A 12,696-nucleotide genomic window follows, 5' to 3' on the forward strand; every position below is an offset into this window, starting at 1 on the left:
TCATTAAAGGACGTTAATTAGCTGTGTTTGCGGTGTTTTGGCTGTGTTTTTGGTGTTGTTGTTTAGTGCACAGAATTACTATGCCACCCAGGAACCACTCCAAAACACTGAAAACAAAGCGAAAACACTGCAAACACAGCTAATTAATGTCCGTTAATGAGAGGTCTCACTGTATATATATATATTTTTTTCTTTTTCTTTTTTTTCTTTCTTTTTTTTTCTGTCAAACTTGTACCCCATTTTACATCTGCACTCACTCCTCTCTGCCTCCTTTACCATATGTTTTGCTTCTCCTCTATTCTTGTATTTCTCATGTATTTTCCTGGTTCTACCTTGCAACCAAGCCTCATATGCTTTCTTCTTCTCTTCCAACACCAATCTTCATCCCACCATTTACTACCCTTCCTTCTTTCCCCCCCCACCCTCCTCATCCCACATACCATTTTGTCACTTCCTCCTTGAAACATACCCATTCTTCTTCTACTCCAACTTCTTTATCCCTCACATTACTGCAGGTTTCCAGTCAGCAGAACCCAAGGGTACAATTAATATGACTGAATTCTCTGCATGCAACACTTATTCACATTTCTTTTCAATGAGACTTCTTGTATTGGGGAAGATCAAGCGTAGGTCAAATATGAGCCCAGTACAGTGAGATTTTTGTTCGGTGGTAGTTTCTGGTCAATCAATTGATAGAATACTTTTTAGATTTGTGGCTGTACAAATTGAGTAGTGTAAATGGATGACATCCTGTTTTGCAATAGCCAATGTTTCTGATCTACTGAAATTAATTATTGCCTTAAGTTTCACTGACGGGAACAATTCATAAGAACCACTCAAGTACATTTCCACAACTTGGTTCCTAACAATCAGTAAAACAGATATTTTGCAAACTACATAAAATAATGAATTGAGATGCTCCAAATACCTGCACTTAAGATACCAAAATCATCCCCATAAGATATATGAAAATAATAGGTACACACTTCAATGCTAGAATCCTCAAGCCCACTCACCAAAATCATTACATCATGCAAGCACAACAGGTTGAATGTAAATAAAAAAAATAATATATAAATAAATCAATAAACAAACATATAAATAAAATACAAGCAGCTTACTACTTGAATATATATAACCTACTACCTGTACCATACAATATATCCATGCAAAAACACATTCACACCCAGATTACTAAACAAAATTTTAAGACAGACTACCAAATTCAATACTCCAAAGCACCTCATCAACCCCCACCCCTGACATCAAGAGAAGCAAGAACAATTCTAGCATGCTTGTGTTCAAGACATCCTCCATCTCTAAAACAGTACCAGCAAAGAACAAACCTGGCCAAAGAATAAAACTGTCCTAGATGCAGTCATCACATAAAGGACACTGAGCACCCCATCTTACAATATCCCATGACAACATATTTCTTATAAAAGACCTATGGGTCTTCTAAAACAGTACCAGCAAAAATAAGGCCTGGCCAAAGAATAAAACTGTCCTAGATGCAGTCATCACATAAAGGCTACTGAGCACCCCATCTTTCACTATCCCAAGACAACATAATATTTCTTATAAAAGACCTATGGGTCCGTCCAGTGGCCAATGCTGGTTAGCTGGAAGGCATGGGTCTCCTGCAAGAGAGATTTGGGGCAGTGGATTGAGTGATTACTCGCTAAAAACATGAGGCCCCACAGTAATCAGCAGCTGTTCTTGGGCCCTCCCACAGATCTCTTTGGAAAGAATTACTGAATTACTGTCTGTGCTGTGTATGAGTGAGTATATCTTCATGCCACCAACTAGTATGAGATGGTGTTGCTAGTTGTCAGTTTTTATGTGAAAAAGGGTAAGAAAAACATAGGTGACAGAAATAATTTATCATAACTATCACCTAAGTTTCAGTGACAGGGAATCTAAAAACCTACAGTAATCAGTAACAGTCCTTGGGACCTCCCAAAGGTCTCCCTGTGAACAAACATAGGACTGTTTTCTGTATTATCCAAAGTTTCTCCCTGTGAACATAGGACTGTTTTCTGTATTATATTAGTGTGGGTCTGATTTTGTGTCTGGTTGGTAAGAGGAGGGGAGGAGTCATCAGTCATCATTTCTTTCTGTAAAAGGTGGAGGAAAGATAACTGAAGCTAATGGAGATCTAAGCCCCAGTCCTGAGACAATGTGCCACAAATTTTATCTCCAATTGGAGATGAGGGTGTTGACAGGGTCTGAAGACAAAAGATGGTAAGATTGTTTCTTTTTTATTACCGTCAAGCAGGAACATCATAAGTAGGTACCAATTAGTTGGTCCTTCCAAATCTGATGTGATGTATAATATCAAGATGAAGAAAAACCACAAGGTTTGAAATGAAAACCCAAAGGATAATTATGAATTATGTGAATGCTCATCCTATATGTTTTTACCTTTACAGTAAAGAACTCTAGAGAAAACTTACTGAATCTCTTCTTATTCTATAAAAGAAAAGCCTCAGCAGATAGGCAATTAATTCAATCAATTCTATAAACAATTCCCACATAAGCTTCTTACCTCAACAGATGCAAGAAATGAAGAATGCTCTTGAGTCAGAACTTGGCCAAGAATCTCAATTACAGGAGCATGGGAGTCCCAAGTGACTACAGTTAAACGTGAGTGCTTTACTTTACCATTCAGATGATTTGCTAAAAAAAAAAAAAAAAAAAATTATGCATAATTTCCTTAATGGTTAGTGGGTCAACAATGTTACCAACTACATATACACATCAAATATGATAATATAGGCTTCAAATATATATATGAACATATTCTAAAGTGAGCAATAATTACATTCTCTATTTACTGAAACCACCAGGAAACTTTCAAAAGTCTATATTAATTATAAAGCAGCCCCTACACAGATGAGGTTCTGAGTTAAGTTCTTTAGTCCTGGGCCTACTCATCACATGAATAAAGTCAACTGGTATGGGCTGGACCATAAGTTATGCAGTGCGCCATCATGTTGTGAGGATTAACAAGACCAGGATTACTTGGGAAGGCAGAAAAAGAGAATGATGATGAGTATGAGGGCAAACATAGTAATGGAGAAGGAAAGAAATATGTCATACAAGAAAGACAGCTAAGTGTCATACATGAAAGACAGCTAAAGTGTAAAAGAAATGAGAGGGAAGATGAAATTATACAGCAGCACTGGGCAGAAAGGGGAAGGAGAAATTAAGTGCTTCACTTATGGTCTTGGGGTTCCTATCACAGAAATCCTCCAACACTGAAAGCCAGCAATGGTCATTACCAACACATATCTTTTATCAAATTTCTATTCTCAGTCCAGGGAATGATAGCCAAGGCTGCCCTACTCACCCTCAGTAGGGGTCAGGAAAGATGGTGACAGCCTCTTACAGGTCTGTAGTATAATAAATTGAGAAGGAATAGGAGGGAACGAGGGCAGTTGAATTAGGTACAGAGGATAAAGTAAAATGTACAGATGTTAATAGAAGTGAAAGGACTAAGGGAAAGATGAATAAAGCATTTCAGAGAATTGTTGAATGTGGAGGTGGACAGGGAGGGATTGATTGTGGCAGTGGGAGGGGCTGAGAAAATGACTGATGGAGGAAGATGAAAGGGCAATAGTAACAGATTGTCTAGCAAAGAGAAGACCTCATGAACAGGTGGTCATGAATTTGATTCCTGGGACCCACTGTGGGTTTCCTTTGCTGGTTCCTGACAACCCTGGCCAGGCAATGAGGCAACCAATCATGGACCAAAACAAAACAGTGGCTTGCTGCAACTGATAGGGCTTGCCCTATCAGGAATTTCTTTCTTCCCACTTTGTGCTAGTGAGAGTGTGAGTTTTTGTTGTAATAGATTGGCTAGTGAGGTTACTTAATGTGTGCCTCAGGATGAGGAATGTGCTGGAAGACTAGGAGAGTACTTGTAGTTCCATTTTACAGAAGAAGAGGACAAATTTAAAAATAGTAGTTTTTAGAGGACTCAGTTTCTTGAGCATATGGGAGGGTTAGAACAGAATTAGAAGAGAAACAGAAGGAGTAATTGAAGATGAAAAGTGTGGGTTTAAGAAAGGTAGAGGCTGCATGGATCAAGTTTTTGTGGTAAGGCAGATATATGAGAAGTTTTTGGCAAAAGGTAAAGAAGTTTTTAGGTCTTTTGTGAACCTAGAGAAGGCTTATGACAAGGTAGAGACGAAGGCATTATGGGAGGTGTTGTAAATGTATATATTAGGGCAGCGGTATCTTTTTTTGGCACCTATACCCCTTGATATCTCAGAAAATTTTCTCATACCCCCATCCAATATAAATACAATGCAAACATATGAAAAGGATTAGCAATACAAACCTTGCTGAGAAATTATTAGATATATTCAATTACTGAACAAAGGTACTTTTTTATTTCAATTCAAAAATGTCAATAGTAGGATACAATGAATGTACTGAGAGGTGTAGCGATAAAGTTAAATAAAAAAAAAGTTAACCTGGATACATTACCTTGAGTATTTGTGTCATCACATATAACATTCAAAACTTCTATAAGACCAGTGTTCAAGTCCTCTGCCTGGTAAATTCTATCTTTGGTGCCAATCCTGAACATCATAAAGCACTTGTTAAACTAATTACAAAGTCAAAGTTCAGTAATCAACAATGTAAATGGGTATGTAAACAGGAAAATTGAAGAAATTATGAGAACCAAGCTGGAATGGTAACTTTATATTAATTACAAGCTACTATGACACCACCTTGGTCATGATGAATCAATAATAATGAAACAAGATGGTAGGCCATCTACGGTATGATTCAAGTTAAATTGCCACCATCTTTCAAGGACATAAGCATCGTTCTCTGACAGTTGATATTCAGCATTTACAATTTTCAATATTTGGCCATAATAATTTTTCATGACTTGTTAAATTTCCAAAGCGTTTTTTTAAGTCAACTGGGAGTCTGTTTTAATAGATTTTAGGCACAATTTTCATGCAATCTAGCTCCTATAATTTCATTGAGATGCTCACTAGCCAGAGATGGTGGAGGGAGATGGGAGGTAAGCCATTTGTCTGCCAATGACAGTGAGCTTAAAGTGGGATCAGAGGAGGATCTATGGCAATTAGGGAAAGATTTTAGGAAGATATGTGATTGGAGGAAGTTGAAATGAAATGTGAGTGAAACAGAAGTGCTGAGATGTGCAAGGGGAGACAGTAGCAGTACATTGGAAGTATGTTGCAGTGGATGGGGGTTAGAGGAAGTAGATATTTTTAAATATTAAGGGTCACATGTAGCAGGATATGGAAGAGCAGAGGTGGAGGTAACCTGTAGAAATGGAAGGAAGTAAATGTCTTGTGGGAATGAAAAGTATCATGAGAAACTATCTGGGATTGGACACAAGAGAAGATATAAAGGGGTGACTGTGCTTACAACTCTGTATATAGTGGAGACTTGGAATTTAAGAGAGGTAGAAAAGAGAATTTTATATGTATTTACCTGATCATAGTATACAGGAAAGGAGCAATGTTCATTGGGTCCTGTCTTGTTCTCTAATTTTTTAGCATACCTAGCCTCGAATGCATTTCAGTTCCAACTTCACCTATATCCTTGATTTCCAACTATCATAATTAGATTTGAACTCATGTAGTGTTTGAGCTTGTGGAATTCCACAAGTGTTTGCAACAATAATGTTTCAGGTCTATCAATGACATGATGGAGGGTCCAACAAGCTATGCCAACATGATAATTTTTATGACAGTCACATGTACAATTCGAACCCACTGCTTTCAGCCACCGTAAGATTAACCTTCATGGGTGGCCAAAAGCAGTGGGTTTGAATCCTACATGCGACTGTCATAGAAATTATCAGACTGATGCTGCTGTTACTAGCAAATTTCTCTCTATGCCAACATGTTTGCAGATGACACAAAAATCATGAGAAGAGTGGTAAATGAGGACAGTAGACTATTGCAAAAAGATCTAGACACTATTTTTGCATGGAGCCAAGAATGAGAAATGAAATGCAAAACCAAAAAATGCAAAGTACTGGACATTGGCAATAGTGGCAAAAGGCTACCCTTAAACTACTCCTTGGGAAGTGGACCCACTACAAAAGCAAATGAGGAGAAAGCTTTGGGAGTGTTGATAAAAGACAACCTGTCACTTGGCAGAATATCAGCAGGATTGTGGGAGAGACATAAGAACTACTGCAGAAGATTAAATTGGCATTCTACTATATGGATACAGAGATGATAAAAAAAACTCATTGAAGCCCTGATCTGCCCAAGACTGAAACATGTGTCCACACACAGAGAGAAGGATATAAGCAAAATCAAGAGGATACAAAAAGCAGCAACCAAACTGGCTCCCAGCCTGGTAGGTAGATATGAGGAAAAATTAAAAGTACTGGGTCTGCCAATTCTGAAAGACTGAAGAGAAAGATGTGACAGGATTACAGTATTCAGGTCACTAAAGGCGATAAATTGTATGGACAGAATAGATCTGATTAAAGATTGGAGGGCTTTAAAAGGTCTTGGAAACAAATTAAGGAAGACCATATTTCTACAGGATGTGAAAAAATACAGTTTTCCATATAGATATATAAATATGTGGAATAGCTTAGACTATGATATAGCCCAACCTCAAGCAATACACGAGTTCAAATCTGAATATGATACAGTGAGTCCTCCTTATACAGTAATTCTTTATCCGGTAAATTCACAGTTATGGTATTTTGTAATTACTACCCTTGATTCTATCTACAGTAAGAAAAATTCACAGATGCGGTATCCGCTAGATATTTTGAAGAGGAAAGAGCAGGGAGAAGGTACGTCTGCTATATCCTATTATTACATGTTATAATGGGTTCGGTATACAGTAATTTCAATTTGCGGTAAGGTTTTCAGGAACATATGTACTGTATAACGAGGATTTACTGTAATTGGAAATCAAAGATATAGATTAAGTTGAAACCATACTTGAACCTAAGTCTAGGTATGTTAGAAAATTAGACCCAACAAGTATGGCTCCTTTCCTGTATACTACAATTAGGTAAATACACATATGAGGAAAAACTAAAAGTTCTGGGTATGTCAACTTTGAAAAGATGAAGATAAAGAGGTGATATGATCGCAATATTCAGATCACTAAAGGGAATAGATTGCATTAACAGAAGAGATCTCCTGATTAAAAATGGGAGGGCTTTAAGAGGATATGGGAGTAAATTAAGAAAGACCACATGTTGAAAGGATGTGAAGAAATACAGTTTTCCATATAGATGCATAAATACTTGGAATAGCTTAGAAGGTGATATAGCCCAAGCTCAAACAATACATGAATTCAAATCTAAATATGATAACTGGAAATCAAGGATATAGATTAAGTTGGAACTACATGAATTTGAGTCTAGGTATGTTAGAAAATTAGAGAATAGGAGATGGGACCCAACGAGCATTGCTCCTTTCCTGTATACTACAATTAGATAAATACACACACACACACATGTGGACATGACTCATGGAGCAGTGGTAGAGTTCCCACGTAACACTATGGCAGTCCGGGTTCGAATCCTGCCCAGGGCTGAAATCATTTCAGTATTGCTGCACTCCAACTCTTGTGGATGGGGAGTTGGGGTAGGTGTGCATGTAATGTCACAGCATTATCCATGGATTGGTCATATATGAACTCTGAGCCCTCTTCTGAGAGGGAAATAACTGTTGATCACAGGTCCAACATGTGATCCAAGACCATGGTGAATCACACACACATATATATATAATATATATATACATATATATACATATATATGTATATATATACATATATACATGTATACATGTACATATATATATACATATACAGTATGCGCGGAAAGTAATGACGCCGCCCTTAATGAAACCTGTAAACTGAAGGTGAAGGTTAGTTTGCATGTGAAAATATATGAAATAATGCAAATTATGGTACTTACATATAGAAATTGGTTAAAATGAATATCCCTTCCTCTGTATCACCTTCTGGAGACGTCCTGGAACTGATAGTGCAAGGTTCTGCAGGGTTGTTTCAGGAATGGAGGCCTAGAGCTGGCGAATAGCGGATTCCAACTGTGGCACTGATGAGGTGTCCATGTTACGTAATTTTCTTTTCATTAAACCCCAAAGGTTTTCTATCGGGTTAATATCGGGACTGTTACCTGGCCAGTTTTTAATATAACTCACTTCACAGTCTCTTAGCCAGTCTGTCACAAGTTTGGCCATGTGACCAGGTGCTCCATCCTGCATAAAATCCTCGGCCTTGGTCTCCTCAAAACAGTCAGGAAGATAGTCAGCCAATAACTCCAGATAGTTATACTGATTTACTTTTTCATTAGCAGGGAGTATAACCAGCTTGCCAACACCATAATATGTAAATCCTGCCCAAACCATAAGCGAGGCAGGGTACTTGACGACCTTGTTCGTGAAGCAAGGTTTCAAGGGGTCATCACCAGGCTTGCGGTAGACCTTGGCTACTGGGGTGCCAGTCACTGTGAAAGTTGATTCATCACTCCACAAGACTGTTTTCAAGTTACCAGTGCGGGCACATTAACTTTTATAATTCAGGTCATCATGTAGTTGTTAAACGTCTAAAATTTGCCAGTCACTGTGAAAGTCGATTCGTCACTCCAGAAGACTGTTTTCCACTGTTCATCTGTCCATGTTGAATATTTCTTGACAAATTTTAGACATTTAACAACTACACGATGACCTGAATTATAAGTTACCGTGCCCGCACTACTCCTTGGGTTACTCGTCGGCAAGTTGTTAAACATCTAAAATTTGCTAAGAAATATTCAATATGGACAGATGAACAGTGGAAAACAGTCTTCTGGAGTGACGAATCGATTTTCAGTGACTGGCACCCCAGCAGCCAAGGTCTACCGCAAGCCTGGTGATGACCCCTTGAAACCTCGCTTCACGAACAAGGTTGTCAAGCACCCTGCCTCACTTATGGTTTGGGCAGGATTTATGTATTATGGTGTTGGCAAGCTGGTTGTACTCCCTGCTAATGAAAAAGTAAATCAGTATAACAATCTGGAGTTATTGGCTGACTATCTTCCTGACTGTTTTGAGGAGACCAAGGCCAAGGTTTTTATGCAGGATGGAGCACCTGCTCACATGGCCAAACTTGTGACAGACTGGCTAAGAGACTGTGAAGTGAGTTATATTAAAGACTGGCCAGGTAACAGTCCTGATATTAACCCGATAGAAAACCTTTGGGGTTTAATGAAAAGAAAATTACGTGACATGGACACCTCATCAGTGCCACAGTTGGAATCCGCTATTCGCTAGCTCTGGGCCTCCATTCCTGAAACAACCCTGCAGAACCTTGCACTATCAGTTCCAGGATGTCTCCAGAAGGTGATACAGAGGAAGGGATATTCATTTTAACCAATTTCTATATGTAAGTACCATAATTTGCATTATTTCATATATTTTCACATGCAAACTAACCTTCACCTTCAGTTTACAGGTTTCATTAAGGGCGGCATCATTACTTTCCGCGCATACTGTATATATATATATATATATATGTATGTATGTATATATATATACATATATATATATATATATATATATATATATACATATATATTTATTTATATATATATATATATATATTTATATATATACATACATATACATATATAACAAAACAGTACATAAAAGTGATGACTTACACTGTTTGTAACTCCTCACAGAAAAGCTGGAGTTTTGCCACAATACTGTTAGGAAATCCTTGAATTGATGTGTAGGGCAAAACCATTCTAAAAGGTCCTACTACTCCTACTGCAAGGCCTGCCAACCGTCCCCCTCCATTTGCCACTCCACCAAGAATGGCTGTATTCATCAATGCCTTAACAAAAAATAAATAAAAATATATAAACAAATTATATTAATAGTAAATAAAAGTACAGTATAATGCAATTCTTCCTTTAAACTACACATAAAGATTTTTTTATATGTATATTGAATTGACCCATCTGAACAGTTAGTATATTGAAGCCTGTCACAAACATTGTTGTGAACAGCCTCCACCTCAACAAAATATCTTAATTCAGATCCCTGGGCCATTGGTGTGTTCTCTTCTGCCACTCAGGCATGGCCTACCTTCACCCAGAAATGCCGGGGTAGGTCTGGGTGAATACACAAAAGGCATGAAGGTGGTGCACATGTAGTGGGAAGGCGATGGACTAGCTTTGTGTGTGCATGTCATGTTGTCTGAATAGCTGTAAGACACAAAACCTCCACAACAGAGTCTGACTAACAAAACTGGGGAACCCCCACCACTTCTTTTTATGACAATTTCCCACCTCCTCCCAACATCATCCACTCAAGAAATATATAGAGCAGATAAGAAATATCATTGGGTCCCAGCATTTCTTCATCCATTTATAATCACTTTCCATTAACAACTATCTTTTGCCCTCTTGTTTCCTTGCTTGAAAGACATTCTCTTGCATCCAATTACCCCTTCACCCACATCATTCTTGGTCTACCTCTCAGTTAAGTTCCCTCTATCCATTTCTGCTTTCCACACTTCCTCACTAGTATTTCTTCACTCATTCTCTCCATATGTCCAAACCAAGTGAGGAATCTTTTTATTATTTAATCAGCCATTTTGAGTCCATTCCCAAACAAAGGCCCCTCTTAAACCATTCCATGACTCACATGACTTCCAACCTCTGCTACATCACTCTTATAAATTTCAACCTGTCTCTTACAATAAAACGACTTATCTTTTGCCAACACTCCTTCTTACACACTTCCCGTCTCATGGTGTTTGGTCAGTAACAAACTTGCTCCATCACCATTCTTCTTATTAGCTTCCCTAACCTATTCTATTTCTTCTTTTTAAGTCTCCACAATATCTTGCACCCCAATCCACTCTCTCACCCAACATACTTTTTTCCTGTCTTTCACCATTAGTCCCAACACAGATTCTCCATCTCAGCACTATTAAGTTTTGTCCCTATCAGTGTCACCCTCATCAGTGTTCAAGACCAAGTCTAACATTCATAGATTTAAGGTTGCATTATACAAATTGAATGAGAAGGAAAAGGAGAAACTGAGAGAAGTGTGTGAGGTGGTGAGGGATAAAAGGGAAGCAGCAGCACAAGAATGTGTATGTTTCAAGGATACAAAGATCATGGTATGTGGGACAACGAAAGAGGATGGGACCATGCCGGTTGAGGCATATTCCATTCTCGGACAGATCAGTACTTCCTAGAGCCACCGAAAATATTTCGGTAAAATCCAAATGTATATCAAACAAGGTTATTTTCGCTAATAATAAATACATCTGTATTACTGGTACTAAAAATAGTTGAATAATCATAATGTAGTTCAACCACTAGATCATCCAGCTATCAATGATTTCTGAACATCCTAATTGACAACAATGCAATTTGGGCATCAGGAATATTTATAATTTCATACAACACTACATCACTTACCCTCAAAAGCATGATAAAGTCACTTTTCTGTTTAGTGTCGTTGTAATAAACCAGTATATACCTAGGAGACTGCTTTGATACAAGAAACCTATTCAAAAGCAACGCCATTGTTCTTTTTTTTTTTTGCAAGTCGTTGAAAGTTAATTAAAACCGAAATTTGGGCGAGTCAGTGATTGATTCATTGAAGTGATGATGATGATGATCGAATTGGATGCACGCATGGGACGTATGGGATGCAAGTGGCGTGTTTTGGTAAGAAACAAGGATATATAAACTATTTCATAAACTATTTCATCATATATTTTCATCATATATTTTCTTCATATATTTTCATCATTTCAACATATGATATATGTCATCCCCCTATTTTTTTTTTTTAGCCTGAGGGCCGATGCATTTTGCTCCCCACACTTTTCTAGGCGAAACTTATCAGTACTGCGACGATAATCCGTGAGTGCTTGTTGAGTTTATTACGATGTAATATTGTGTACAATATATATGTATATATATATATATATATATATATATATATACATATATATGTATATATATATAATATATATATGTATGTATATATATATATATATATATACGTGTATATATATATATATATATATATATATATATATTATATATATATATATATATATATATATATATATATATATATAGCGGCCCAAGGCTGGCATTTTTTTTCTATTGATTTATTTATTCATTTTATCTATTTATTTTTATTTATTTATATATTTATTTTATTATTTTTATCTATCTATTTATTTTAATTAACCCTGCTAAGTGGAAGACATGTTATCCTATGTACCGTACACCTACTGTCCTACAGTCCTACAGGATAACAGGCGCATGCGAACGGTGAAATGTCCCCGTCAGACAATCTTATTTTGACCTGCATCCATATACATGCACACTGTACGAATCCAAGCGCTAGCTCATACATAAAATTGGAAGCTGCCCACGTAACCGAGAAATTCTCCCCCAAAATGTCCCTCCACGTGCCAGTGAATGTTGAGGTAGACGAAGAAACTATTACTGCAGTTCTTAACATAGAAATAGCCTTTGGTGAGTGATCACCAGAAAGGTCAGAATTGGAGATAATTAGGTTAGAATTAGAAATAAAAAAGTTTGAACAGGACAAACTTTTGGAAACAAAACGTTAGATATGGAACAACGAATATTAGAGTTGAAGAAATAGAGCTAGAACGGAA

General features: G+C 37.3%; 1 protein-coding gene across 1 annotated transcript in view; it reads right to left on the minus strand.

The window, feature by feature from the left end:
* The window catches only part of LOC143032289 (uncharacterized), a 59,301-nt gene extending 47,623 nt beyond the window's left edge, over positions 1–11,678 (minus strand). Inside the window, exons 1-4 of the mRNA XM_076196763.1 lie at positions 11,474–11,678; positions 9,698–9,873; positions 4,495–4,589; positions 2,549–2,679 (exon numbers count right to left, since the gene is read on the minus strand). Coding sequence (XP_076052878.1) covers positions 2,549–2,679; positions 4,495–4,589; positions 9,698–9,873; positions 11,474–11,581 — 510 coding nt within the window. The 5' untranslated portion in view covers positions 11,582–11,678. The remainder of the gene's footprint in view (positions 1–2,548; positions 2,680–4,494; positions 4,590–9,697; positions 9,874–11,473) is intronic.
* Positions 11,679–12,696: the final 1,018 nt, after the last annotated feature.

The sequence above is a fragment of the Oratosquilla oratoria genome, chromosome 13 (assembly GCF_046742065.1).
Source record: "Oratosquilla oratoria isolate Oo_2021 chromosome 13, ASM4674206v1, whole genome shotgun sequence".
Taxonomy (NCBI): Eukaryota; Metazoa; Arthropoda; class Malacostraca; order Stomatopoda; family Squillidae; genus Oratosquilla; species Oratosquilla oratoria.